Below are 27,919 nucleotides of genomic sequence, written 5' to 3' on the forward strand. Positions count from 1 at the left end.
ATGGGAAGCGGGGCCACCGGGATTAGAACCAGTGCCCACATGGGATCCCAATGCAGGCAAGGCAAGGATTTTAGCTGCTAGGCTACTGCGCCAGGCCCTTTTTTGTCTGTTCTTGAACGACACTTAGAAACATCAGGAATGTTGTTGGAGATGACATCCTCCGGTCAGCACATGTTTGAGAACTCCTGCTGTTGTGCTGAGGGAGTTTCACTGCTGTGATATTTGGTTGATGAATATATCCAAGTTTCTTTGCCGGTTTCCAACTTGTGGCCCTAATAGATAAAGCTGTTTTTTACACGGACATCTGTGCACAGGTGTTTCTGTAGATTCTTCTCCTTGGTATAGAGGAGTGGAATTTCTGGGTCATAGGGCCTGGCGGCGTGGCCTAGTGGCTAAAGTCCTCGCCTTGAACATGCTGGGATCCCATATGGGCACCGGTTCTAATCCCGGCAGCTCCATTTCCCATCCAGCTCCCTGCTTGTGGCCTGGGTAAGCAGTTGAGGAATTTCTAGGTCATAAATGAGCACTGTTTTTGTAAGAACTATTTTTTTTTAGGTTTAAAAATTAATTTTTATTGGAAAGGCAGATTTACGGAGAGAAGGAGAGACAGAAAGTTCCATATGCTGGCTCAGTGCCCAAATGGCTGCAACAGTGCCAATCCAAAGCCAGGAGCAAAGAGCCTCCTCCAGATCTTCTATGCAGGTGCAGGGCCCCAGACCTTGGACCGACCATCTTCCACTGCTTTCCCATACCACAAGGAGGGAGCTGGATTGGAGCAGCCAGTACCCTTATGGGATCTTGTGCTTGCAATGGAAGGATTAGCCAAGGTTTGCGTTCTGGCTGCCCTGCTTCCAGCTCCCTGCTTGTGGCCTGGGAAAGCAGTGGAGGACAGCCCAAAGCCTTGGGATCCTGCACCCGCGTGGGAGACCCAGAAGAGGCTCCTGGCTCCTAGCTTCTGATCACCTGAGCTCTGGCTGTTGTGGTCACTTGGGGAGTGAATCAGTGAACAGAAGATCTTCCTCCCTGTCTCTCTTCCTCTCTGTATTTCTGACTTTCCAATAAAGATAAATAAACCTTTAGATATATGCCTTGCTTTTTCAATTAAAAAATATTTGAAAGATAGAGTGATAGCAAAGCAGAGACTGAGAGAGAGAGAATTGGTATAATTTCCAAATGGCTGCGGTGGCCAGGCCTGGTCCAGCGGAACCCAGGGCCCTATCCATGTCTCCCACGTGAGTAACAGAGGCCCGGCTTCCTGGACCATCTTCTGCTGCTTTCCAGGACTCACACTGGCAATCCAATACAGGATGCCGGCCTTATAGAAGATAGCTTAACTCAGTGTGCCAAAAAGTCTGCCCCGGCCTATGCCTAAATAACCACCTTCTTGAGCTATGGGTTTGCAGTGATTTCACTCAGTTTTTTTCTCTACCTCAAACAAGTGTAATGACGTAACGTCCATCGACTAAAAGACTGGCATTGTGGCACAGCATTTTAAGTGGCCACTTGCCAACACGGACATCCCATACTGGAATGCTTGTGTGAGTCCAGGTTGTTCTTCTTCCCATCCAGCTCCCTGCTACTGTACCTGGGAAGGCAGCAGATAGACAGTCCGAGTCCTCGGGCCTCCACACCGACCATGAGAGACCTGGCTGGAGTTCCTAGCTCCAGGCTTCAGCTTGGCCCAGACCTGACTGTTGCAGTCATTTGGGCGAGTGAACCAGCCAATCTCTATTGCCACCTACTGAAACAGAATTTCAATTTCACGAATCTTAAAAAAAAAAAAAAAAAAAAAAAAAAAAGTAGGACCCAGCACAATAGCCTAGTGGCTAAAACCTCACCTTGTATGTGCTGGAATCCCATATGGTCACAGGTTCACATCCCAGCTGCTACGCTTTCCATGTAGCTTCCTGCTTGTGGCAGCTGGGAAAGCTGTAGAGGATGGCTCAAAGCCCTGAGACCTTGCACCCATGTGGGAGACCCAGACAAAGCCCCTGGCTTCAGATTAGCTCAACTCCAGCTCGCAATTAAGGAGTGAATCAGCAAATGAAAGATATTTCTGTCTCTCCTCTCTGTAAATCTGCCTTTTAATAATAAATATGTAGGGCCGGCGGCGTGGCCTAGCGGCTAAGGTCCTCGCCTTGGAAGCCCCGGGATCCCATATGGGCGCCGGTTCTGGTCCCGGCGGCTCCACTTCCCATCCAGCTCCCTGCTTGTGGCCTGGGAAAGCGGTTGAGGACGGCCCAATGCATTGGGACACTGCACCTGCGTGGGAGACCCGGGGGAGGGGGTTCCGGGTTCCCGACTTCGGATCGGCGCGCATCAGCCCGTTGCGGCTGACTTGGGGAGTGAATCATCGGACGGAAGATCTTCCTCTCTGTCTCTCCTCCTCTCTGTATTTCTGGCTGTAATAAAATAAATAAATCTTTCAGAAATTTGTTTAAAGATATATAAAGATGTGCACATCTGGCCAAATTCCAGAAATGTCTGAAATTTCACAATGAAAGAAGAGGGTATTTATTTATTTACATATTTATTATTGTTATTATTTTTAAAGATTTATTGATTTTATTACAGCCAGATATACACAGAGGAGGAGAGACAGAGAGGAGGATCCTCCGTCCGATGATTCACTCCCCAAGTCAGCCGCAATGGGCCGGTGCGCCGATCTGATGCCGGGAACCTGGAACCTCTTCCAGGTCTCTCATGGGGGTGCAGGGTCCCAATGCATTGGGCCGTCCTCAACTGCTTTCCCAGGCCACAAGCAGGGAGCCAGATGGGAAGCGGAGCTGCCGGGATTAGAACCGGCACCCATATGGGATCCCGGGGCGTTCAAGGCGAGGACTTTAGCCGCTAGGCCACACCGCCGGGCCCTAAACAAATTATTTCTGAGGGGGCGGGCATTGTGGTGCGGCACGTTAAGCTGCAGCCTGCAATGCCAGCGTTCCATACGATCCAGTTTGATTCCCAGCTGCCCCACTTCTGATCCAGCTCCCTACTAATATTCCTGGGAAAGCAGCGGACAGCGGCCCAAGTGCTTAGGATCCTGCCGTCCACAGGGGAGATCTGAAAGGAGTTCCGGGATTCTGACTTCAGCTTGGCCAAGTCCCAGGCACTGCCGCATTTCGAGAGTGAGTGAGCTGATGGAAGCTAGTGTTTTCGCTCACTCTGTTCGTGTGTGTGTGCTTCCTGCCTCTGTGTCTCTCCTCCTTCATTTATAACTCTTCCAAATAAAACAAAATGAAACTACCTGAGTGACAATGATACGCACATGCCAAGTTAAGATAAAAAAGAAAACATGTCAGAAATGAGAAAGAAAGCAACAGACACAAAACACACTCAGACATCCGTTATTCGATATTATTTGGGCTTTTGATTGGAAAATATTCCCATTATCTCGGATACTTTTCCTTTTAACGGCATCTATGACCTTGGGTACATATTTTTTTAAAAAAAATATTTATTTTGTTTTTTATTGGAAAGTCAGATATACAGAGAGGAGAAGAGACAGAGAGGAAGATCTTCCGTCCGATGATTCACTCCCCAAGTGAGCCGCAACGGCCGGTGCTGCGCCGATCCGAAGGCCGGAGACAGCAGTCTCCTCCAAGTCTCCCACCTGGGTGCAGGGTCCCAAGGCTTTGGGCCGTCCTCCACTGCTTTCCCAGGCCACAGGCAGGGAGCTGGATGGGAAGTGGAGCTGCCAGGACATGAACTAATATGCATATGGGTGTGTGAGACAAGGACTTTAGCTGCTAGGCTACCGTGCCGGGCCCCTATAGGTACCTGTTGCTACTAAATCTCAATTTCTATTGTATCATAGACTGTTTTCTGAACTAGTTATTCAGACATGGGTAACCTATGCTATTCAAAGTGTAAGTAAATATTAGAAAAAGTCCATTCTTTTCTTGATTTTTTTTTTTTTTTTTTTTTTTTTTTTTTTTTTTTTTTAGAAATGACTGCTCTTGTACCCAGGGTAGTTAAATTCAGAGACGGAAAGTAGAATGGCAGGTAGCAGGGCCTGGAGGGCTTCGGGCCTCCTGGTCAGTTTCAACTGAGGAAGGTGATAAACTCCTGGAGGTGCATGATGATAAAGAGCACATTCACAATAATAGGAATGCGCCTCACGCCACTGAGCTGTGCATTAGAGATTGTTTATGTACATTTCACTAAGATTAAAAAAATTTGGGCCCAGCTCAATGGCCTAACAGTTGAAGTCCTCACCTTGAACGTGCTGGGATCCCATATGGGTACCTGTTCTAATCCCAGCAGCTCCACTTCCCATCCAGCTCCCTGCCTGTGGCCTGGGAAAGCAGTCGAGGACGGCCCAGAGTCTTGGGACCTTGCACCCGCGTGGGAGACCTGGAGGAGGTTCCTGGCTCCTGGCTTCAGATCGGCGCAGCACCGGCCATTGCGGTCACTTGGGGAGTGAGTGAATCATCGGACGCAAGATCTTCCTCTCTGTCTCTGCTCCTCTCTGTATATATCTGACTTTGCAATAAAAATAAATCTTTAAAAAAAGGAAAGAAGAAGGAATCTGAAAATAGTGAAAATCTGACCAAATTTATTTTCCTTTACACCACTGCTCTGTGGGCTTTCCTTCTGGAATGCAGGAATGCTGTAAAAGCAGACACATAAAAGATGAACACTTGTATCCTTACATGCCTACGTGCTTTTCGGGTAAGATGTGAATGGGACCCCGCTAAGCCAAGCATCCATCCTTCGCACTGTTGTTTCGCTCATGGGAATGGGAAGAATCCCCCCTAGTAGCCACTAGGGGGCAGGAGACCCCGTATCACGCAGTTGCGGCTTAGCGCAGTGGCAAGTTTAAGGCAAGTCCTGCAGGCTGTGAGGTACTTGCAAGGGAATCCAGCTAGGGGCAAAAGACCTTTCTAAAGCTTGGGGTGTGCAGGGGGGGTCCTCTCTAAACCATAGCAAGATCACTTCCATTTCTCAGCCCCACCTCTCTCCCTTATGAATCATTTCCCTGGACACTCACACCTCTGCTGTCCACACACCTGTGGGAAATGCTGCATATCTTCAAGGATACCACAAGCCTTTGTGCCAAGTAGAAAAAACAACCTGTGGGCTAACACAACTGAGTAAGCTGGTGGCCTGGCATTGTGGCAGAGCAGCTTAAGCCAAGGCATGCATTTCATATGACTACTGGTTCGGGTCCTGCCTGCTCCATTTCTGCTAAAGCGCCTAGGAAAACAGCAGAGGATGGCCCAAGTACTTGGTCCCCTGTCACCCGTATAGAAGACCTGGATGGAGACCCTGGCTCTTAGTTTCAGACTGGCCCAGCCCGGGCTGCTGTCGCCATTTCAGGATTGAACCAGCAGATGGAAGATCTGTCTTTTCGTCTCCTTTGTGACTCTGCCTTCCAGGTAACTAAATTTTAAGTGAATGATTAAAAACGACCCCCTGACACCTGCTGAAGCACAGGAGACTTATTCAGGACTTCCTGACAGATACAGAGCTCTAGACAGCAGAGGGCCGCAGTGGGAGGGAGTGCCGCTTTCAGAAGGGGAAGTGGCAATCACTGCCGGTCACAGGGATGGAAAATTACTGGCAGGAGACATCAGGAGGGAGAGGGATTGTGGGTAAAACGACCGGGGCAGGAGTCTTGCTGCAGACAGGCGGGGGTGAGCAGACATGACCTGGGTGGAGGCTGAGGGAGTTGGGCCGGTATCAAGCATGAGGCCGGTATCAAGGATGAGGCGGGGTGGACACGGGCTGGGGGGACACTCTAGCTGAACTGATTCAGCAGCATCTTGGTTACAACCGGATTTTACAAGTTTTATACTCTGTGCAAGGAAGAACACAGATGGAATTTGCAAAGCGAGAAGGTCCAGAACTGAAGTTTGGCCAAACCAAAGAATCTTCGTCAAGGCTTCAGAGTGAACTAGAAGCAAAGACCACTCTCCACCTGGGCAGCCCTAAGAGTGGTCTGAAGGGCACTTCGCCTTCTGCTACTCTCGTCTCACATTCCTCACCAGGCAGGTGCCCCTGCTGGCCGCAGGAGAGTGAGTGCCACTCACTTACTCACGGTCAGCAGCCAGCCGGTGGCCTAGCACGTGACAAAGGGATGGGCATTGACCTTGGGCACCGTAAACTTCCCACACCCAATGGACTCAGCATTCTCCCGCCCTACCTCTTATTCTACTTCCTCATAGCAGCAAGAAGTCTTTAAAACAACTCTAAATGGTTATATTAATAATTCATATGATATGTGCACAGAGTTTAAGGAATGACTCCAACCATGTCGGGCAAGAAGCTTTACCAGAGTTCTTAGCATTCCTCTCTCCACCTCCCATCCCAACTTTTCTGCTCATCTGTATCCAAGACATACGCATTTATAAGCATTCTTGTTCGTGTCTCCTGGTGCACACACGCCAAGAGATATCCAGGGATCGGAAGTGCTTAAAAATCTTTCAAACTAATTATGAACGTGTGCCGATATTTTATGCTACTCCTGATGTAAGAACGAACATCTGGGGACAGGTGGCATCGTGGAGAGGACTGAACTGCCTCCCGTTCTGCCAGTCCCACCTACAGTGCCAACCTAGCTTCCTTCTGATGTGCACTCTGACAGACAGAAGACAAGGAGCCAAGTTCTTGAGTCAGCTGCTGCAGGCATTTGAAGAATGAACCCACAGATGGAAGATCTTTCTCTCTCTCAATAAATAAAACAAAGGCTTTTGACAGATCAAAGTTTTGTCTGCAGGGTGTCAGCACTATGGCACAGCAGGTTGGACCGCTGCCTGCATTGGCACCCATGTAGACTCTGGTTTGAGTCCCAACTGCTCCACTTCTGATCCAGCTCCGTTAACATGCCTGGAAGACAGCTAAGAACGGCTCAACTGCTTTCCCAAGCAACACATGTGGGAGACCCAGAAGAAGCTCCTGGCTTCAGACCAGCTTAGCTCTGGCCATCATAGTCATTTGGGGCATAAACCAGTAGATGAAAGATATCTCTCTCTTTCTCTGTAACTCTGCCTTTCAGAGTTTGAAAGAATTTTTTTTTTTTAACAGAAAAAGGCGAGTTAGAAAGATCTTTTCCATGAACCCTGGCAGCGGGGATGGGGGTGTCCTTGGGCCTGCCTGCACGGTGGGTGTCTGATCCATGAGTCCCACATGCAGAGGGTCTGGCATGGCCTGGGTCGGGTAACTCAGAGCATACTCCTTAGTGGAAAGAACAGAACAGTGGACGCAGGCCGGATGCACATGGAGGACATGGCAGCCCATTGGGGCCTGTGCAGGACAGCTGGTACCAGAGCAGAGGAAGAAGAACAGCAAATGGAGACTCTAAGGTTGACAATATCAGCCAGTGGACGTCGGAAGGATTTCCTCATCCTTGGATCAGTGAGATCGGCGGCATTTCAGAACTATTCAAACCACTTGAGCAGAACCCTTGGCACCACAGTAACACCCTGGGATGACATTGGGTGGCCGTTCCCCAAACCCAGGTATTGGGGAGGTTGGGAGGCTGTGTATGGCTTCTCCCCTCATATCTTTGTCTTTCCCCCAGAAATAGGAAGAAATAGAAAATTTGGAAACAATGATCACATCTGCTTTTCCCTAACCTCCATCCTTCTAACCCTGATCAATTAAGCATGCATCATCAAAAATTTTAGAATTTTTATAAAGAGGAAGAAGATCTTCCATTGGCTGGTTCACTCCCCTAATGGTCACAATGGTCAGAGCTGAGCTGATCTAAAGCAGTAGCTTCTTCCAGGTCTCCCATGTGAGTACGGGGTTCCAATGAGTTGGGCCATCCTTTGCTGTTTTCCCAGGCCATAAGCAGGGAGCTGTATGGAAGTGGAGCAGCTGGGACATGACAGCACCCAGATGGGATGCTGGTGCCACAGGGTAGGGAACTAGCCTGCTGTACCACCATGCTGCTCCCTAAATAAATAAATCTTATTTAAAAAAAGGCGGGGAGGGGGCAGAGAAAGAAAGCCAAGGCAAGACCTCTTTAGAAACCCCTGGTTGCTTCTTCTCTATTACAATAAAAGCTCATTCCAAATTGGCCACAATTCTGGTAGGTTCTCCAGCACCTGATGTAGCTGGGGTTCTGCCTGCTGCTAAATACAACTCCAGGAGGGCATTGCTTTGGATTGAGTGCCTACGAGGCCCAACAGAACAAACCAAAACAGTACTGTGCTTATCAATGTTCCACATCAGCAGACTCAAGCCAGGTTTGTTGATTTGGCCTTGGGAGAAGCCCGGGGAGTCCAGGAGCAGTTCAGTCCCCAAGCCAGTCAGTCAGTGTTTCCAAGCGTCATAGGGAAGTCCACGTTGACCCGTCTTGGGAATGCAGCTTTGGAATGACTCACCTGCTCTATGCGCTACTTCCCTCTGCCCTTTCCTTTCCACTAACCAACTCCCTCCGTTCAGCCCTCAACAACACTCACTCCACGTGATAGAATGAGGTGTTTGATTTGAAAATCAACAAGAGGGCCTGGCGGCGTGGCCTAGCGGCTAAAAGTCCTTACCTTGAATGCGCCGGGATCCCATATGGGCGCCGGTTCTAATCCCAGCTGCTCCACTTCCCATCCAGCTCCCTGCTTGTGGCCTGGGAAAGCAGTCGAGGACGGCCCAAAGCTTTGGGACCCTGCACCCGTGTGGGAGACCCGGAGGAGGTTCCTGGTTCCTGGCATCGGATCAGCGCACACCGGCCCTTTGCGGCTCACTTGGGGAGTGAAACATCGGATGGAAGATCTTCCTCTCTGTCTCTCCTCCTCTCTGTATATCCGGCTTTCCAATAATAATAAATCTTAAAAAAAAAAAAATAAGAAAGAAAGAAAATCAACAAGAAAATCTAACATTGCAATTTTGTCTCTCAACAGTTCAAATGTGTCCCTCATCATGTTTCCTTAGGATGGTTTCGGATGACTGGTGTTAACTCATTCCATTTTATCAAAACTGCCTTTTATGGGCTTACATTTTGTAGGGTCATAACAGAAGGCTTTACCTAAATAAGTCAGGTTTACAGTTTTTCTTTACATTTAGGTCTATTTGTCATCTTACTTTTGTGCATGGTGTAAGGTAAAGGTTTTAGTTTATTATTTACTTATCATTAATTGCTTCAAAGCTATTAAAACTATTCTTAGGACCGATGGTGTAGTGCAGTACGTTAAACTTCTGCCTGTGGCACTGGCATGCCATAAGGGCACTGATTCAAGTCCCAGCTGCTCCATTTTTTTAAAGATTTATTTGTTTTTATTTTTATTGCAAAGTCAGACATACAGAGAAGAGGAGAGGCAGAGAGGGAGTTCTTCCATCTACTGATTCACTCCCCAAGTGGCCGCAATGGGCAGAGTTGTGCCGATCCAATGTCAGGAGCTTCTTCTGGGTTTCCCACATGGGTGCAGGGTCCCAAGGCTTTGGACCATTCTCTACTGCTTCCCCAGGCCACAAGCAGGGAGCTGGATGGGAAGCGAGGGGCCATCAGGATGTGAACCGACTCTCATATAGGATCCTGGTGAGTGCAAAGTGAAGACTTTAGCCACTAGGCTATTGTGCCAGGCCCAGCTGCTCCACTTCTGATCTTGGTTCCTGCTAATGCTGGGAAAGCACTGGAGGGTACTCAAGTGTTTGGGCTCCTGAACTCACGTAGGAGACCTGGAAGAAGCTCCTGACTTCAAATCAGACCAGCTCCAGCCAATGCAACCATCAGGAGAGTGAACAGGAGGAGGAAACATCTCTCCCTGTCTCTCTCTAACTCTTCCAGATAAATATAAACAAATCTTTTTAAAAACGTATATTTTACAGAAAGAGAAGAGGTCACAAAAGATAGGCTGATCTGTTGCAAAGAACCAAGAGTCTCCCCTGAGCCTCCCATGTGGGTGCAGGGGCCCAAATTCTTGAGCCACTTTTGTTGCTTTCCCAGGCCATAGAGATCAGAAGTGGAGAAGGCAGGACTTGAACCTGTGTCCATATGGAACACAGGCACTTACAGGTGGAGGATTAGTTTATTGAGCCATTGTGTCAGCTCCCATATTTTAAATTGTTAAATTTTATGTTTAAAAACACATTTTAGGGCTTGGCAGCATGGCCTAGTGGCTAAGGTCCTCGCCTTGATCCCATATGGCCGCTGGTTCTAATCCCGGCAGCTCCACTTCCTCTCTATCTCTCCTCCTCTCAGTATATCTGACTTTGCAATAAAAATAAAGTAAATCTTAAAAAAAAAAAAACATTTTACTTGAAAGGGAGAAAAAGAAATGGGAAATCTGACCATCATTGATTCACTCCCCAAATGGCAGCCAAGTCTGGGCCAGGCTGCAGCCAAGAGCCAGGAGTGCAATACAGGTGTGCACATTGGGGGCAGGGACCTGGTTACCAAGCCATCACCTGTGGCCTTCTAGTATACACGTTAATAGGAAAATGGAAACTGGAGTGGGACCAGGACTCAAACCTAGGGATTTCAGTGTGGAATGCAAAGATCCCAAGCTGTAGTTAACCTATTTGCCAAGTACCTGCCCTGATCATCTTCAAAGACCAGTTATGCTAGGACCTTTCCAACTTCATATAAATGTTGGGATCAAATTGTCAGCTTCTATTAAAAACAAAAGCCTTGGCATTTGGGAAAGCAGGTAGGGCATCCATTGGAATGGCCACATCCCATCTCTGAGTGTCTGGGTTCAAGTCCCAGCTCAATCTTTGATTCTGGCTTCCTGCTGATGCACAGCAGGTGATGTCCAAGTTCTTGGGTCCCTAAAACCCACAATGCAGACAAGATGAAGTTCTGAACTGCTAACTTGGCCCTGGCCGAGTCATGGCTGGTGCAACAACTTACACAGTGAGTGAATGTTGAGGATTAGCTTCTCTGCCTTTTAAAATAAAATTTAAAAAAATTTTTTAAAGCTTGTGGAGATTTCACAGTGATTGCAATGAATCCGTAGAACAAATTACCACTGTTTCTTTCTTTTTTTTTTTTTTTCTAAAATTTATTTATGAGCTTGGTGCAAAGGCTCAATTGACTAACCAATCCTCTCCTTGCAAGTGCCAACATCCAAGATGGGTGCCGGTTTGTGTCCCACCTGTGTTACTTCCCATTCAGCTTCCTGCTTGTGGCCTAGGAAAGCAGTAGGGGATGACCCAACGCCTTGGGATCCTGTATTCACATAAAAGACTAAAAGTAAGCTCCTGGCTCATGGCTTCAGATTGGCTCAGCTCCAGCTGTGGCAGCCCAAACAGAGGTTCAAATGGAAGTGAACCTGTAAATGGAAGATCCTTCTCTCTCTCTCTCCTATAAAACTGCCTTTCCAATAAAAATGAATCTTGGACCTGGCTTGGTGGTCTAGTAGCTAAAAGTCCTCACCTTGAACGTGCCAGGATCCCATATGGGCACCAGTTCTAATTCCGGTGGCCTTGCTTCCCATCCAGCTCCCTGCTTGTGGCCTGGGAAAGCAGTCGAGGACAGCCCAAAGCTTTGAGACCCTGTACCCGCATGGGAGACCTGGAAGAGGTTCCTGGCTTCTGGCTTCTGATCAGCTCAGCTCAGCTGTTGTGGACACTTGGGGAGTGAATCATTGGACAGAAAATTTTCTTCTGTCTCTCCTCTTCTGTGTATATCTGCCTTTCCAACAAAAATGAATAAATCTTTTAAAAAATGAATATTAAAAAAAAGACACATTTACTTTACTTGAAAGTCAGAGTTACAGAAAATTGAAATCAGAGTACAGTTTGTTCACGGTCTGACTTGGCCATTCTCCCACTGCTTTTCCGCACCACTGGCAGGCAGCTGGATCAGAAGTGGAACAGCCAGGACTTGAACTGGTCCCATTACACTACAACACCGCCCTGCAACGTCTTCCAGCGCCTGACAGAATCTGCCTCTCCACCTGTGTGGGTTTGTTTCCTTGTTGTAGCTTATTTGGGGACTGGTGGTTTATTGTGCTGCAAAAGGAGGGAAAAATACCTTCCTTTAACCTATTTTAGAATCTCCAGTTAAGGTCCTGTAATCTAAACTGACAGAAGGCAAATTAACACGGGGGAGCTCAAAGGAGTGTTTAGAACGGCTTTATATGCCAGTGTTTGGGGCCTCTGAGCAGGGACGGTGACCAGCAATGGGGTGGCCAGGGTTGTCTGGCAAGGTTTGATTTGCAGATACAATCCTGTGCTTTGCTTCTGCGGTAGTTAACAGTTACTGAGTCTTATTTCTTGGTACGAGACAAAAACACAACTGTTTCAAAGTCAATTCCCTTGATGAAAAACATGCACCCCGCTTTTTACGGCTTTATCTGTTTCTGGTGGGTCCCAGTGGCCTTCAGCTGCAAAAGGCACACTGTGGTGTGGAATATTCTGGCATCCTTCAAGGCCAAAACTGTTCTGTTCTCAGCCTCCAGTCACTGGCTTTAAGGGACGTTTGGTGCTATGTATTTTTTTAATGGTAAAAATAAAACAGGAACCTTTGAAAGAAGTTCAAATTTCTGTTTCCTCTGGGAACTTTATATACATATATATATAATTTATTGGAAATGTAGAGCAAAACGAGGGGGGGAGAAGAAGAGAAACTGACAAAAGACTGATCCATTTTTTCATCTTTTTTAAAAATTATTAATTCTTTCCTTTAATTTTCTAAAGATTTTTAAAATGTATTTTTATTGGGAAGGCAGATATGCAGAGAGGAGGAGATACAGCAAGAAAGAGCTTTCATCTGCTGGTTCACCCCCCAAGCGCCCAGACCTGAGCTGATCCGAAGCCAGGAGCCAGGAGCTTCTTCCTGGTTTCCCACGTGGGTGCAGGGTTCCAAGGATTTGGGCCGCCCTTGACTGCTTTCCCAGGCCACAAGCAGGGAGCTGGTTGGGAATAGCATCCCTGTGGCCACATGGGATCCTGTCGTGCATGGAAAAGTGAAGACTTTAGCCACTAGGCCACTGCACCTGGCCGGGAACGATCTTCTGTTTGTTCGATGTCCACACCAGCGCCAGTAGACCAGGCCGGGCTGAAGCCTGGAGCCCGGAACGCGATCAGCCTCCGGTGTGGGTGCAAGGGTTCAAGCACTTGAGCCACATGCTGCTGTTTTCCCAGGTGAATTAGCAGCGAGCTGGATTGGAGTAGATGGGATGTGGGCATCCTGGGAGGTGGCTGGACCCCCTCACCACAGCACCCACCCTGCACTGTCCCTCGCTTCCTCCTGCTTCACCTCACATTATCTCAGTGAGTCAGCAAGGCCTTTGATGCCCTCAGGACTCTGGACAGAGTGCTACAAGTCCAAGCCCCTGCCCATCCACCCTGCTGACGCACTCACTTTTCCCCTGTGCCAGGGACTTGCCTGAGGGCAGGAAGCAGAACTGAGGCCTCCAGGGAGCCAGGTAGGTGCAGGACAGAGCAGGGGAGGCTCACCTGTAACTGTGTGGAGGGAGAGAGGGGCTGCCCCTCTGCTGTGTGAAGCATTGTGAGCACGGCACATAGTGGCACGTTACGCCTGGAAATACAGAGTGGACTAAAATGATGTCTGTGAAGGGGAGGGAGGGAAGAGAATGGAGGGGGGAGTATGATTGCCTTCTTGAAACATTTAAAATCTGTTCTCTTTACAGTAATACAAATAGGTACGTAACAACAAACAAGTAAGAAGCCAGTTTACCTGGGAGAGGCAGGAGGCTGCAGCTCAGGATATGAACAAGCATGCACTGTGAACAGAGAGGGACAGGCAGTGCAGCAGAGAAGCTTAATCCACTGCCACATGATGGCTAAAGCTTTGGGCCTGTGGGAAGTGAGGCACAAGAGGAAAGACGGCTGATGTCACTGCAAGTAAACGAAAGAAATCTTTCAAAAATTTGATTTTGATGAATAAAACTGAAGGGAGTAATGGAGTTATATATATTCAATATATATAAGCTACATATATTTAAAGTATGTAAATTGACGTTTCTAAGCACATGTATACCCATGAAACCCATTACTACTACTAATAAACATTTCCATCACTCCCAAAAGCTTTCCCTTGCTTTATTCATCCTACAAGATGTCATCTTCTTGCCTTCATTTCCAAGTGATCACTAAATCTGTCTTTCCTCTTTTTTAAAAGATTTATCTGAAGAGTAATTTTTAAAAAAAGGAAAAACAAGAGTAAAAAAGAAAAAAAAAGATTTATCTGGGGTCCAGTGCAGTAGCCTAGCAGCTAAAGTCCTCACCTTAAATGTGCCAGGATCCCATATGGGTACCAGTTCTAATCCTGCCGGCCCCGTTTCCCATCCAGCTCCCTGCTTGTGGCCTGGGAAAGCAGTCCAGGACGGCCCAAAGCCTTAGGACCCTGCACCTGCATGGGAGACCAGGAGGCGGCTCTGGGCTCCTGGCTTCGGATTGGTTCAGCTCCAGCCATTGCGGCTGCTTGTTGAGTGAATCGGCAGATGAAGATCTTCCTTCCCGTCTCTCCTCCTCTCTGTATATCTGCCTTTCCAATGAAAACAAAGTAAATCTTAAAAAAAAAAAAAAACTTATTTGAGGAGTTGGCATTGTGGCTCAACACGCTAGACCTCCACTGACAAGTGCTGGCATCCCATATGGACACTGGTTCATGTCCTGGCTGCTCCACCTCCAATCCAGCTCCCTGCTAATGACTTGAGAAAACAGAGGAAGATGGCCAAGTCTTTCGGCCCCAGCACATACATGGGGGACCCGGAAGAAGCTCATGGCTCCTCCTCCTTTCTTTAGGGACACTGGTGTTGTTCACTTGTCTAGGTACAGATGGCTCGTTGTCATCTCACTTGGACAGTAGCCAGTCTCAGAAGTGCCTTCACCTGCTGAGATGTCAGCAAGTTATCGTACAATAGAAATGATGAGAAGGTCACTCCCACACAACTGTAGAAACAAGTCTAAAGTCCCTGGCGCAGCAAGGTGGGCCCTCATTCGTCATTCACTCACTCCCTGAGTAAACACGACGAGCTGATTACGTGACAGGAACTAAGCCAGGTGGCTGTGGGTATCTAGGGTTGAATTAACAGACATAGGCTTGTATCTTCATGGAGTTTACATTCTATTGGGCGCTGTGGGGGCGGGGGAGGGAACCACAGAGAGATTAAACACAAAATAAGCAATAAAATTCTAGACTGGATAAACATAAGGCTGTTGTGAAAGTAGTAAACGGGGCATTGTGTTTGCCAAGGTGGCATTAATGCAGTCTAATACACGGACTGGAAATGGCCAGGCAGCGGAGGGCAGCTTGGTATCTGTTTGCCTAAGAACTGCAGGGCTCCGAGTAGCTGGAGGCAGTGAGGCTGCAGGAAGCTCAGCTGTGGCTGCTCCAGCCCTAGCCTGTTATTGCGCAAACCACATGGGCAGGCTACCCCCAATTCCAGCCATAAACAGCCACCCAACACCCTCGGTCTCCTCAACTTTCTCCTATCTCCGCCTGCTCTCCCGATCAGGACAGTCCCATTTACCCCTTGATGATGGAACCTTCTCTGCCGTTCCTGCCCCCCCTCCTCTGGCCCACCACTAAAGTCTGCACCCACGGCACCTTCTCTTTATTTATTTAGCATTTATTTATTTGAGCAAAATGACAGAGTACTTCTTCTACCTGTTGGTTCACTCCTCAAGTGGCCCCAATATCTGAGTTTGAGACAAGTTGAATCCGGGAATTCCATCTCGGCCACCCAGGCGGGTGACAGAGGCCCAAGCACTTGAGCCATCTGCTGCTGCTTTTGCAGGTACATTAGCCATTAGCAGGGAGGTGGACTGGGAGCAGAACAGCCAGGGCTTGAAGTGGCATTCCAACATTGGATGCCAGCGTTACAAGCAGAGGCTGCACCAGAATGCCAGCCCTTTCCTTTTTTTTTTTTTTTTTTTTTAATATTTATTTTATTTTGGGCCCAGCGGCGTGGCCTAGCAGCTAAAGTCCTCGCCTTGAAAGCCCCAGGATCCCATATGGGCGCCGGTTCTAATCCCGGCAGCTCCACTTCCCATCCAGCTCCCTGCTTGTGGCCTGGGAAAGCAGCTGAGGACAGCCCAAAGCCTTGGGTTCCTGCACCCGCATGGGAGACCTGGAAGAAGTTCCTGGCTCCTGGCTTCGGATCGGCACAAGCACCGGCCATTGCGGTCACTTGCGGAGTGAATCATTGGACGGAAGATCTTCGTCTCTATATCTCCTCCTCTGTGTATATCCAACTTTGTAATAAGATTTATTTTATTTTTATTGCAAAGTCAGATATACAGAGGGGAGCAGAAACAGAGAGGAAGATCTTCCATCCAATGATTCACTCCCCAAGTGACGACAACGGCAGGTGCTACGCTGATCCGAAGCCAGGAGCCAGGAACTTCTTCCAGGTCTCCCATGCGGGTGCAGGAACCCAAGGCTTTGGGCTGTCCTCAGCTGCTTTCCCAGGCCACAAGCAGGGAGCTGGATGGGAAGTGGAGCTGCCGGGATTAGAACCGGCACTCATACGGGGTCCCAGCGCATTCAAGGCAAGGATGTTAACCGCTATGCTGTCAAGCCAGGCCCTGGAAAGGCACATTTTACAGAGGGAAGGAAAGACAAAAAGACCTTCCATCTGCTGATTCACTCCCTAAATGGCTGCAATGGCCAGAGCTGTGACAATCTAAAGCCAGGAGCCTGATGCTTCTTCTGAGTCTCCCACGCCGGTGCAGGGTCCCAAGGACTTGAGCCAGGACACTCAGAGCATGCCCCCACACTGGGGACCCTGGGATGGTTGAGAGACTGGGTGTGGCTTCTCCCCTCACATCTCCTATCCCTCCAGATAAAGGAAGGACAAAAAGAGAATGTGTCTCATCCATTTTCTCACCCATTTTCCTCTAGCCCTTGACCCCTCGCACCCTAATCAAATATGTAAAAATTATCAAATATGAAATTTAAACAATTAAAAAATAACTAAATAGCTAAAATAATTAAAGCTTAAGCAAATTGATTCTATGGCGTTTGTATTACTCCAGTTTTCATAAATACATGTGATATTTCATAATAGAAACATGTTAAAGAAGTTATTTCTAAAAGGACAGATTTTTCAAAGTTTGAATTTCAATACAAAAAGAGTACATGATTTTGCTGTGTTCTTTTAGGCATTCAATATCAAAGTTTCTAATTTGCCTGTAATAAATTAGTTACTCTCATAACTATGCTGAGATAAACAGTCCAAATAGGAAACATAAAATCCACATTTGAAGAATCATCTGGTAATGTCTAGAAAACAACTGTGATTTTAAAACTGGAACCATAATTCTCACATGTATATATGTATTTTTAATTGAAAGACATATTTCTAAGTCAAAAAAAAACAAACTTTCAGGAAAAACCACACAACAACAACAACAACAACCACCTTTCCTTCAAAGGAACTGCACAGGCAACACCCACTTCCCCAGGTGCTTTTGGCTTTGTGTTTTATGGCTGTGAGGAAGGTCCCCTTCCACCCACTCCCTAGTAAAACAAAACGGGGGGAAAAAAACACCTTTTAGTCAGTGAACAACCCCAACTCAACAAAAGGCCCAACAGCTAGACTACTCAATTCCTGATCTCAGAACTTTCTTGCTACTGTTCAATTCATTTACAAATCACCTTCCACAACTGAAAACTCATCTTGTTTACAGCACACGCCCTTCGGAAAACATTTTGCTGTGTTATCTCCAAGTGACTTGCCACTCTGAGGAAAACACTAAACAGGGAGGGTTTCTAACTTAGTTCTGGCAACTTCTGGAACCCGGTGAAGTCAGCACAGCAGCGTTCTAGCGCAATCTGTGACAGGAGCATGACTCAGGAGGTGTGTGTGCACACCCACTGCTGGGCTTAGAAAAACAAAAATCCATACGGTGGGAAAAACTTTCTAAATTACTCCCAAATCGTCTCACATTGCTTCCCAAACGCTTCCCCCCACCTTTTTAAACAACTACATTCCTATCTACTGTTGATTCAACTCATTAGGTTTGACCATAATTACCACTTAAAACCGTGCAGGTGTCCACTCATTATCTGTGCGTTTATCGCTATAGTTTCTTTACATATGGGAGTTTTAAGCTTGGAGACCCCTTTCTAAGTGATGTTTTTGCCGAATCTGCGTCAGTATGGAAACGTCCAGAAGGTTGGAGAAACATCCAAGGTCACCTTTGCCGGCGCTCCCACCCCATCCCCCCCGACACGGAGCCGCCTCGACTCACGTTCCTGGGGTTCCCTCCTCGACCCCAAAAGGGGACAAGGGGACAAGGGGCGGCGCCCGCCTGCTTCCCGCACCCTTGATCACGGGGCACTCAGCCATCTCATCCGCATGTCCCGTTCCCCACCGAGAGAAACGGCGGGGAGCTAGGGGGTTAGGATTAGGGTTAAAATTAGGGTTAGGATTAGGGTTAGTCGGGGCAATTTAAGGCTCTGGCCGAACACCCTGAGCCGGACAGAGGACACCCCTCCCCCCAACACACACACACACACTCCTAAAACCCAGTTACGGTTAAGACAAAGCAGCCTGACGACAGAAACGCAAGTAAAAACGCCACAACCCCTGCTGCTACTAATCGAAAACAAAAATAAAAACGGGCCAAGGCGAGGGAGCCCCGAGTTTCGGTGTGTCAGAGGCCAGGCCGAGCGGGGGCGGGGAGAGTGGTGCTTCCCTCACAGACGGTGAGGGGAGGCGGGTAACCCCGTTCCCGGGCACCTCCACCCTCGCCACGGAGCCCGCGCTTTCTCCGCTAACATCCAAAAAAGGCGGGATTTCAGAGACAAGAAACCCAGCTCCGAAGAAAGGCGCGAAAAGACCCCCCTATTCCACCCTCAGCCGGAACCCACCCCCTCTTTCCGGAAGGAGCCCCTTCGCGGCGCCCGCGCGCCCGGGAACTTAGCAACGTCAGCGCTCCGCGGACAGGCGCCGCCCAGCAACAGCCGAGCCGCCGCGTCCTCCGACCAATCAGCGCCGACTTTGCCCTCATGGCTGACCAATGAACGCTGTCTCCTCAAGGAAGTTTCCAGAGCTTTCCAGTCCGGGCCCTTTCACTCGAATTCATCCGCTGGAAATTTTTCCTATATTTTTCTAAAGGAGTGAAAGGAACGCTTGGAGAGTTAGGGGATAGATCTGTTTCTATCCCTGTTTTCGGTAGGGAGCAATCTGGAGAGCCACTGGAAAGTCTCACTGCGATGTGAGTGGCGGGACCGAGCGAACTACTTTCTCCGGCGCACGGAGACGCCGGCTGCGTAGCGGTGCTCAGCGACGCAGCCGGCGTTGTATAAAAGGCAGCGCCGCCGCCTCAGCTCGTACGGAGGCGAGCAGCTTTGTCCAGTCGCCGTCGGAGGTGGTTGTGCCGTTTCACCCTAACCGCTGTTCCAGGACTTTCCAGCGTTCGCTGAGAGGTACTGTGGTCATTCGCCTGTGAGACCTGCGGGCGCCGGGGCAGGGGATTGAGCGAGGTCGGGCTGGCGGGGTCTGGGTGCTGAGGGGGCCCCGCTGGGGGGCTGGGGTGAGGGAGGGGAAGGCCTGACGCGGCGCCGGGCCTTGCGAGGGGACGCTGGCGCGTGACGGGGCTTTATGAGGGGACGTGGGCGCGTGACGGGGCTGCGCGCTGGTGCCTTGTTGGCGTGACGGGGCCGCGCGAGGGGCGTTGGGGCGGCGGGCGCGCGCCCCGGCGGACGCCAACCGACGCCTAACCGATGGCGAGCCCGACGCGTCCGTTTCCGAGGGGGCAGGCGGAAGAGAGGTAGCGGGGTGGGTGTGTGTGTGTGAGAGAGAGACTGGAAAAGCTGGACCGGCGATTTCCCAGCGTGACGAACGCGTCCTGCCTCTGTTCTGACGGCGGTTCCCCCCCACCCCCCGCCATTAGGGTTTTACTCAACACTTGGCTTCCCGTTGGCTCGCGGTGGGGGTGGGGAATGAACAGGGTGGGAGAGCATCACGGAACAACGTGTGGGGTGCTAGTTTAAAGGACGTTTTTACTTTTTAGCACTAGTAACTTGAAATTTAAACCAGCGGTAAGAACCGGAGGTTTTAAAGAGCCGGGAACAAGGTTTTTTATCTTTGAAGGTTTAACAGCGGACAAACCTTTCGTGTGCAGGTTCACTCCTCCGTAGGCCACAACAGCCGGTGCCTTTTGTAGGGTGCTGGTACCAGAGGGGCAGGTGCCACTGCATTGCGGCGCCAGTCTGCTGATCACAGATTAACAGTTCTAAAGGCAGTTTTCAAGGGAGAGTTACTGAAGTAATGTACTGATCATGAGATGCTGTTATCTCACTTCAAATTTTTAGATCAAGATGCAGATCTTCGTGAAGACCCTGACTGGCAAGACCATCACCCTGGAGGTTGAGCCCAGCGACACCATCGAGAATGTCAAGGCCAAGATCCAGGATAAGGAAGGCATCCCTCCCGACCAGCAGAGGCTGATCTTTGCAGGCAAGCAGCTGGAAGATGGCCGCACCCTGTCTGACTACAACATCCAGAAGGAGTCCACCCTGCACCTGGTCCTGCGCCTGCGCGGTGGCATGCAGATCTTCGTGAAGACCCTGACTGGCAAGACCATCACCCTGGAGGTTGAGCCCAGCGACACCATCGAGAATGTCAAGGCCAAGATCCAGGATAAGGAAGGCATCCCTCCCGACCAGCAGAGGCTGATCTTTGCAGGCAAGCAGCTGGAAGATGGCCGCACCCTGTCTGACTACAACATCCAGAAGGAGTCCACCCTGCACCTGGTCCTGCGCCTGCGCGGTGGCATGCAGATCTTCGTGAAGACCCTGACTGGCAAGACCATCACCCTGGAGGTCGAGCCCAGCGACACCATCGAGAATGTCAAGGCCAAGATCCAGGATAAGGAAGGCATCCCTCCCGACCAGCAGAGGCTGATCTTTGCAGGCAAGCAGCTGGAAGATGGCCGCACCCTGTCTGACTACAACATCCAGAAGGAGTCCACCCTGCACCTGGTCCTGCGCCTGCGTGGTGGCATGCAGATCTTCGTGAAGACCCTGACTGGCAAGACCATCACCCTGGAGGTCGAGCCCAGCGACACCATCGAGAATGTCAAGGCCAAGATCCAGGATAAGGAAGGCATCCCTCCCGACCAGCAGAGGCTGATCTTTGCAGGCAAGCAGCTGGAAGATGGCCGCACCCTGTCTGACTACAACATCCAGAAGGAGTCCACCCTGCACCTGGTCCTGCGCCTGCGCGGTGGCATGCAGATCTTCGTGAAGACCCTGACTGGCAAGACCATCACCCTGGAGGTCGAGCCCAGCGACACCATCGAGAATGTCAAGGCCAAGATCCAGGATAAGGAAGGCATCCCTCCCGACCAGCAGAGGCTGATCTTTGCAGGCAAGCAGCTGGAAGATGGCCGCACCCTGTCTGACTACAACATCCAGAAGGAGTCCACCCTGCACCTGGTCCTGCGCCTGCGTGGTGGCATGCAGATCTTCGTGAAGACCCTGACCGGCAAGACCATCACCCTGGAGGTCGAGCCCAGCGACACCATCGAGAATGTCAAGGCCAAGATCCAGGATAAGGAAGGCATCCCTCCCGACCAGCAGAGGCTGATCTTTGCAGGCAAGCAGCTGGAAGATGGCCGCACCCTGTCTGACTACAACATCCAGAAGGAGTCCACCCTGCACCTGGTCCTGCGCCTGCGTGGTGGCATGCAGATCTTCGTGAAGACCCTGACTGGCAAGACCATCACCCTGGAGGTCGAGCCCAGCGACACCATCGAGAATGTCAAGGCCAAGATCCAGGATAAGGAAGGCATCCCTCCCGACCAGCAGAGGCTGATCTTTGCAGGCAAGCAGCTGGAAGATGGCCGCACCCTGTCTGACTACAACATCCAGAAGGAGTCCACCCTGCACCTGGTCCTGCGCCTGCGCGGTGGCATGCAGATCTTCGTGAAGACCCTGACTGGCAAGACCATCACCCTGGAGGTTGAACCCAGCGACACCATCGAGAATGTCAAGGCCAAGATCCAGGATAAAGAAGGCATCCCTCCCGACCAGCAGAGGCTGATCTTTGCAGGCAAGCAGCTGGAAGATGGCCGCACCCTGTCTGACTACAACATCCAGAAGGAGTCCACCCTGCACCTGGTCCTCCGTCTTAGGGGTGGCTATTAATTCATCTCATTGCCTAATAATGGCATTATTCGACCATAGCCTTTGCCCACCCCCAATTTAAGTTTAGAAGTTACCAGCTTCAATAATGGCTGAATCTGTTCAAAATACTAATAAAGGTTTTGTTGCATGATAATCTCTTTGGTGTCTTGTCAATTCTGTAATGTGGGTTTGCTGTAGGGGGTGGTGTGGTAGTTTCAACTGAATCTTCGTAACTTAAGTCATTTTATGGTGCTTTGTCCTTTGCTCCAAGCTACAGGTAATGGCAATGGGAAATTTATTAAAGGTTAACTATTTGAGGTATGAGATTTTGTGTGCTTGGTAAGCCAAGAAGTAAATGGAGCAGTAGTCACAAGGGTGGTAGGTTGTGTTCTGATACTTAAGTGACCAAGTTTGAAAGGGGAATGGTTCTGGGAAGAAGTTGTGTGAAAGCACAAATAACTTCAAAAGCAGTTTCCACCTGCTTAGTGATTTAGTGACCATGCCAGCCTGGACCAGATGGAGCTGAAGGCAAGACCTCCATCTTATCCTGGTTTCCCAAGGGCCCAAATTTGGGGTATTAGTGCTCCGAGCGCCTTAGTGACAGTGGGAAGTTCAAGCAGTGCTGCTCCTGCGTGTTGGTGTCATAGCTGGCTTAACCTGTCCCAATGCAGGGTGCAAAAATGGCCTGGTGGGTTCAAATGGGACTCAAGGATAACCCAATTCACATCAGATTGGAAAATACACAAAAGCAACAGGTCAAGAATTGTATAGATAGGGTTCTCGCACAGATTGTGAAAGGCACATTAAAAAATGGGAACTGAAAGGGTTTTTGAAAGTTAAGATTTTTGTTGGAAATGCAGGTACATAGGAGGAGAGACAAATACCTTCCATCTGCTGATCAGCTGCGCTGATCTGAAGCCAGGAACTTCCTCCAGGTCTCCAAGGCTTTGGACAGTCCTCAGGCCACGAGGTAAGCAGAGCTGGGTGGGGCTGCCAGGATTAGAAATGGCTCCCCTGTGGGATCTGGCATATTCCAGGCTAGGACTTTAGGCCACTAGGCCACTGTGCCAGGTCCTTGAAAGGTTTCTTAGTTCGAAATTGGGAGGGAAATCAACCCTGTGTCCTGGGTTGGGGTCAGTATAGGTAAGGTTGACCTCAAGGCCAGGTCTTCCGCAAGGGTGCAGGGTCCCAAGGTGTGGAATCATCTGCTTTCCCAGGCCACAAGCAGAGAGCTCGATGGCAAGTGGAGCAGTCGGGACATGAACTGGTGCCCGTATGGTGTACCTGTGTGTGCAAGGTGAGGATTGAGCCATTACAAGTGCCCCCCAAATGGTGATTAATTGGAAAGGCAGGTACACAGGAGGAGAGCTGGGAAGAGCTTGATCCGCCTAAAGTGGCTGCAACAGCTGAAGATGCATGGATCTGAAGCCAGGAACCAGGAGCTTCTTCCAGGTCTGGTGCTCCAGTGCAGGGTCCCAAGGCTTTGGGCCATCTACTACTGCTTTTCCAGGCCAGAAGCAGAGAGCTGGAGGGCAAGAGGAGAGACGACAAATTTAGTCACTAGGCCCCAGCCCCACATTTTAAGTAACAGCTGTGCTTCTACACTTTCAGGACAGCTTTCCATCTAGCATCAGCATTTTTTCTCAAACACCACATGTCTAAGAACACAGAATGTCTTGTGCTGTGAAATCAGACTGATCAACTGAATAGACCTAATGTTACCCAAGTCTGCTTCAACCCGAGTCCCACAGGGCCTCTAGAGAACCTCAATATGTTTTGTTTTCGACTTCATTCCTTGAGAAATGGAGGGCAAGTGTGGGTGCCTTGTAATTGGGCCTAAACTAAATGCAAACAGATGTTGATTTCTAGGAAAAGGATGGTAGGTTGAGATGAGTTGTACATAATTTATTCACATTGCCGGCTTCTACTGGGTCATAGTTGGGGTAGAGAATTTGTTCTCCAGCCAGTAAGTAGCCAGGAGTTTCCAGACAGCCCTTGAAATTTATTCTGGTACTTCCTGTAACCAGGTGATACCATTTAGGGTCTCATTTTTTTCTCTAGTTTTAAATTGAGAGGCTGACCAAGCTCCCTAAATGCCTGCAACACCCAGAAGCCGAATGCAGATAGCACCTGTAGGTGGCACTTGCTGCCTAGCAGGTGCACAGCAGCCAGAAATTGGGATGAGCAGCCAAGTTAGGGCTTAAACTGTACCACCTTAACAATATAGGTGTCCCAACCCAGGATCTCAACTGTTAGGCTGAACAGTTGCCCCAAGTGTCCTTTGCTTGTTTTCTTTTTAAAGATTTATTTATTATTGAACAGTCAGATATACAGAGGAGGAGAGAGAGGATCTTCCATCTGATGATTTGCTCCCCAAGCGATGTCAATGGCTGGTGCTGAGCCGATCCGAAGCCAGGGGCCGGGAGCTCTTCCGGGTGCAGGGTCCCAAGGCTTTGGGCCGTCCTCCACTGCTTTCCCAGGCCACAAGCAGGGAGCTGGATGGGAAGTGGGGGCCTCTGGGATTAGAACTGATGCCCATTTGGGATTCTGGCGCATTCAAGGCGAGGACTTTAGCTGTTAGGCTACCACGCTGGGCCCAGGGAAGGAATCAGTTTGAGGTTTTCCACAGACTGGGCCACTGCACTTGCAGGTAGGTGATGGGGCAGAGACTGCGTTTAGATGGGGGAGACATGGGGACATAACTGAGGCCACATCACCACCCACATGGAAGACCTGGGCTATGCTGCATAGCATTGCCTGCTGCCTGCTGCACATGCAAAAGCTCAGGCTGGAGGCATGCCTGGCTGGCTAGGCTAGGCCAAGAAGCCACCTGTGAGTGTTGGAGCAGGGGTGGGACATGATAGGATGGGCCGCAGCACTTACCAGAATATGGGAGAACTGAATCTGAGAGCAAATTCTAGGGAGTTTGTGGGCTCACCACTGTGGGACTGCAGCACCCACTGGCCAGGTTGGACCACACAACTCCCCTGAGAGGAATTCACCTAACACTTCTGGGAGCTTGGGCTAGGAGGAGGCTGAGCTGGGCCAGGTAATAGCTAACACCTGCACATGAAATGGCCAGGACTGAGGGCAGACCATGCCAAGCGTGGTTGCTCCTAATCTACTGGCATACACGGGTTCAAGGTTAGGAGCAGGCCTGGTATGAAGAATTGGGGAACTCTGCTAGGCTGCAGCATATCTGGTATGGATGAGGACCAGGTCTGGGGGCAGGCAGCTGGGCTGGGCTGCAGCACCTGTCGGTTTGTATGAGATGAGGGCCTGGGGCAGAACTGATCAGGCAGCTGTATCAACGACAGTCTATGCACTGGCTGGCACACACAAGAGTCAAGTCGGATGTCGCTCCAGGGGAGGTTTCTTGGGGGACTCCCCAGCTAGACCACTGGGAAGATCACAGGCTATTAGGACTGGAACTCCTTGGTTACTGATGTCTGTGCAGCGGGCAGTGGGCAGATGCACACGGGGGACATGATAGCCGGCCCATCTAGACCTGCCTCATTGGAGGAGCAAAAGCAAAATGGGTTGAACAGTTCTCCTGGTCAAATTTGCAGCATGTGCCTGGCTCTGTGGATGCACTAAGGTGGGTTTTGTCAACCGACAGACCTTGGAAAGATTTTCTTAACCCTGGAGCAGCAAAATAAACAACTTCTCAGAACTATGAAAGAAACAACACTGAGGTAACACCCTTGGAACATTCTTCCCCCTCCTTCTCAACAGACACAAGAGAAAAAAATTGAACCATTTGTACCAAACATCTTCCTCCACATCCCCCTCATAGGCATGAGAGGGCTTTAAGAGTCAGGTAGGGAGAGATTTTGCAGCACTGCTAGCTAGCTGTGCAGCTACTGCAAACCGCACAACAGGGTGGCTGGCTGAACATTGTGGTTGTGTCAACACGGCCTGAGTGACCCGTTGGAAGTGGGACACGCTTCTCAACACACCTCATTCCCCTCCTATTGGGCTGTGAACATGCTTGTGGCCAAATAAATTCTGTATTTTTGCCCTTTTCCACGAACAGGGAGCGCAGAAAGTTGTTTCCCTCCTGAATGATGTAATTCTAGCATTGGCTATGCAGCAGTGAACCAGACTGTCCTCGAGCTCATACGGGAGCGGAAACAGACAATAGATTTTCATGAGAAGCATTGTAGAGAAAAGCAGAATTGGACCTGGAGAGTGCAAGGTCAGGGAGTGGAAGTGGGCCCAGTAGGGAAACAGTGGGCATCTCCCTCTAGGGTTGCCACTCTGATTGGTGAGCATGAGAACCAGGACTGGGGCAGGCAGAGTAGCACCTGCCAGCATGTATGTGGGCTGGAGAGTGGAGCTGGTTGGATTAAACTAGGCTTCAATGCCCACTGACATATAGGAGAGCTGAATGGGATGTGGGACAGAATGGACCAGTCAGTTGTACATACTGGCAAGCATGGGAGCCAGGGTAGGGGGCGGGCCTGGTGGGGGTTATTGTGGGTCACTCTGAATAGGCTGCAACTCCCACTAGTGTACGTGAAGGCTGAGTGTGTGATGGGCAGATTGTGCTGGACTGCAACACTCATTGGTTTTGTTTTTTTAAAGATTTATTTATTTTATTACAAAGTCAGATATACAGAGAGGAGGAGAGACAGAGAGGAAGATCTTCCGTCCAATGATTCACTCCCCAAGTGAGCCTCAACGGCCGGTGCTGCACCGATCCGAAGCCGGGAACCAGGAACCTCTTCCAGGTGTCCCACGCGGGTGCAGGGTCCCAAAGCTTTGGGCCGTCCTCAACTGCTTTCCCAGGCCACAAGCAGGGAGCTGGATGGGAAGTGGAGCTGCCGGGATTAGAACCGGCGCCCATATGGGATCCTGGGGCGTTCAAGGCGAGGACTTTAGCCGCTAGGCCACACTGCCGGGCCCAACACTCATTGGTTTTTGTAAAAGACAGGGCCAGAGACAGAACTGACCTAGCAATTCCAACCACCAGCATGTGCATAAACTGATTGGGATGATGGACTATGCCAGACCCTGTATTGGCAAACACACATAAGAATTAGGTCTGGGATCACCTCAGATGAAGTTTCTACGAGGATCCCCCCAGATGAATTGCAGGACTCAGAACCCCAACTATGGAGAGAATTGCAGATTCCATGGTCTAACCATGGAGTGCATGTGTCAGACCTGGGCCTCCTCAGTGGCTCAGACGGAGCAGTGGACAGCACAGCCAGGTGCACATGGAGAATATGGCAGTACCTTGGAGTCTGCAGAGGACACCTGGTACCACAACACAGGACAGAAGACAGAACAAACCAATCAACTACCTCAGCCAAGTGTTGGCAGTGAATAACTGGGCAAACGGAGACTGTAAGGTGAACTATGTCAGCCAGAGGATTCTAGAGAGATTTTATCATGCCTGGAGTAGTGAGATCAGCAGCAATTCGGAACTCTTGAACTATTAAAACTTCATGAGCAGGACCCTCAGAGCATGCCCTGCATTGGGGACCCTGGGGTGGTGTCGGGGAGCTATCCTCCATTCCAGGGTCTAGAAGCATTTGGGAGGCTGGGTGTGGCTTCTCTCCTTGTCTCCCCCCTTCCTCCAGATACAGGAAGGAAAAAAAGAATGTGGAAATGGTGATCGCACCTACCTTCCTGTAGCCCTTGACCCTAACCACCCTAATCAACTGTGTAGCAATCATCAAAAATAAAAATAAATAATAGTTCGTTTGTTTTTTTTTTTTAAGAGCAGAATTGGGACTGAGCTGTGGCAAAGCCAGTCAAGCCACTGTCTGCAGTGCCAACATCCCATTTGGGTGCTGGTTTGTGTCTTAGGTCCTCCACTTCTGATCCAGCTTCGTGCTAATGAGCCTGGGAAAGCAGCAGAGGATGATCCAAGTGTTTGGGTCCCTGCACCCAAATAGGAGACCTGGAAGAAGCTCC

The 27,919-nt window shown here is 49.7% G+C and overlaps 1 protein-coding gene across 1 annotated transcript; it reads left to right on the plus strand.

The window, feature by feature from the left end:
• The first annotated feature begins 19,514 nt into the window (after positions 1-19,514).
• On the plus strand, positions 19,515-22,148 carry UBC (ubiquitin C). The gene is made up of 2 exons (XM_058675597.1): positions 19,515-19,635; positions 20,180-22,148. Exon 2 carries the CDS (start codon positions 20,186-20,188, stop codon positions 22,013-22,015), a length of 1,830 nt encoding a protein of 609 aa, XP_058531580.1. The 5' UTR covers positions 19,515-19,635; positions 20,180-20,185; the 3' UTR covers positions 22,016-22,148.
• Positions 22,149-27,919: the final 5,771 nt, after the last annotated feature.

This window comes from Ochotona princeps, chromosome 17, assembly GCF_030435755.1.
Source record: "Ochotona princeps isolate mOchPri1 chromosome 17, mOchPri1.hap1, whole genome shotgun sequence".
NCBI classification, from domain to species: Eukaryota; Metazoa; Chordata; class Mammalia; order Lagomorpha; family Ochotonidae; genus Ochotona; species Ochotona princeps.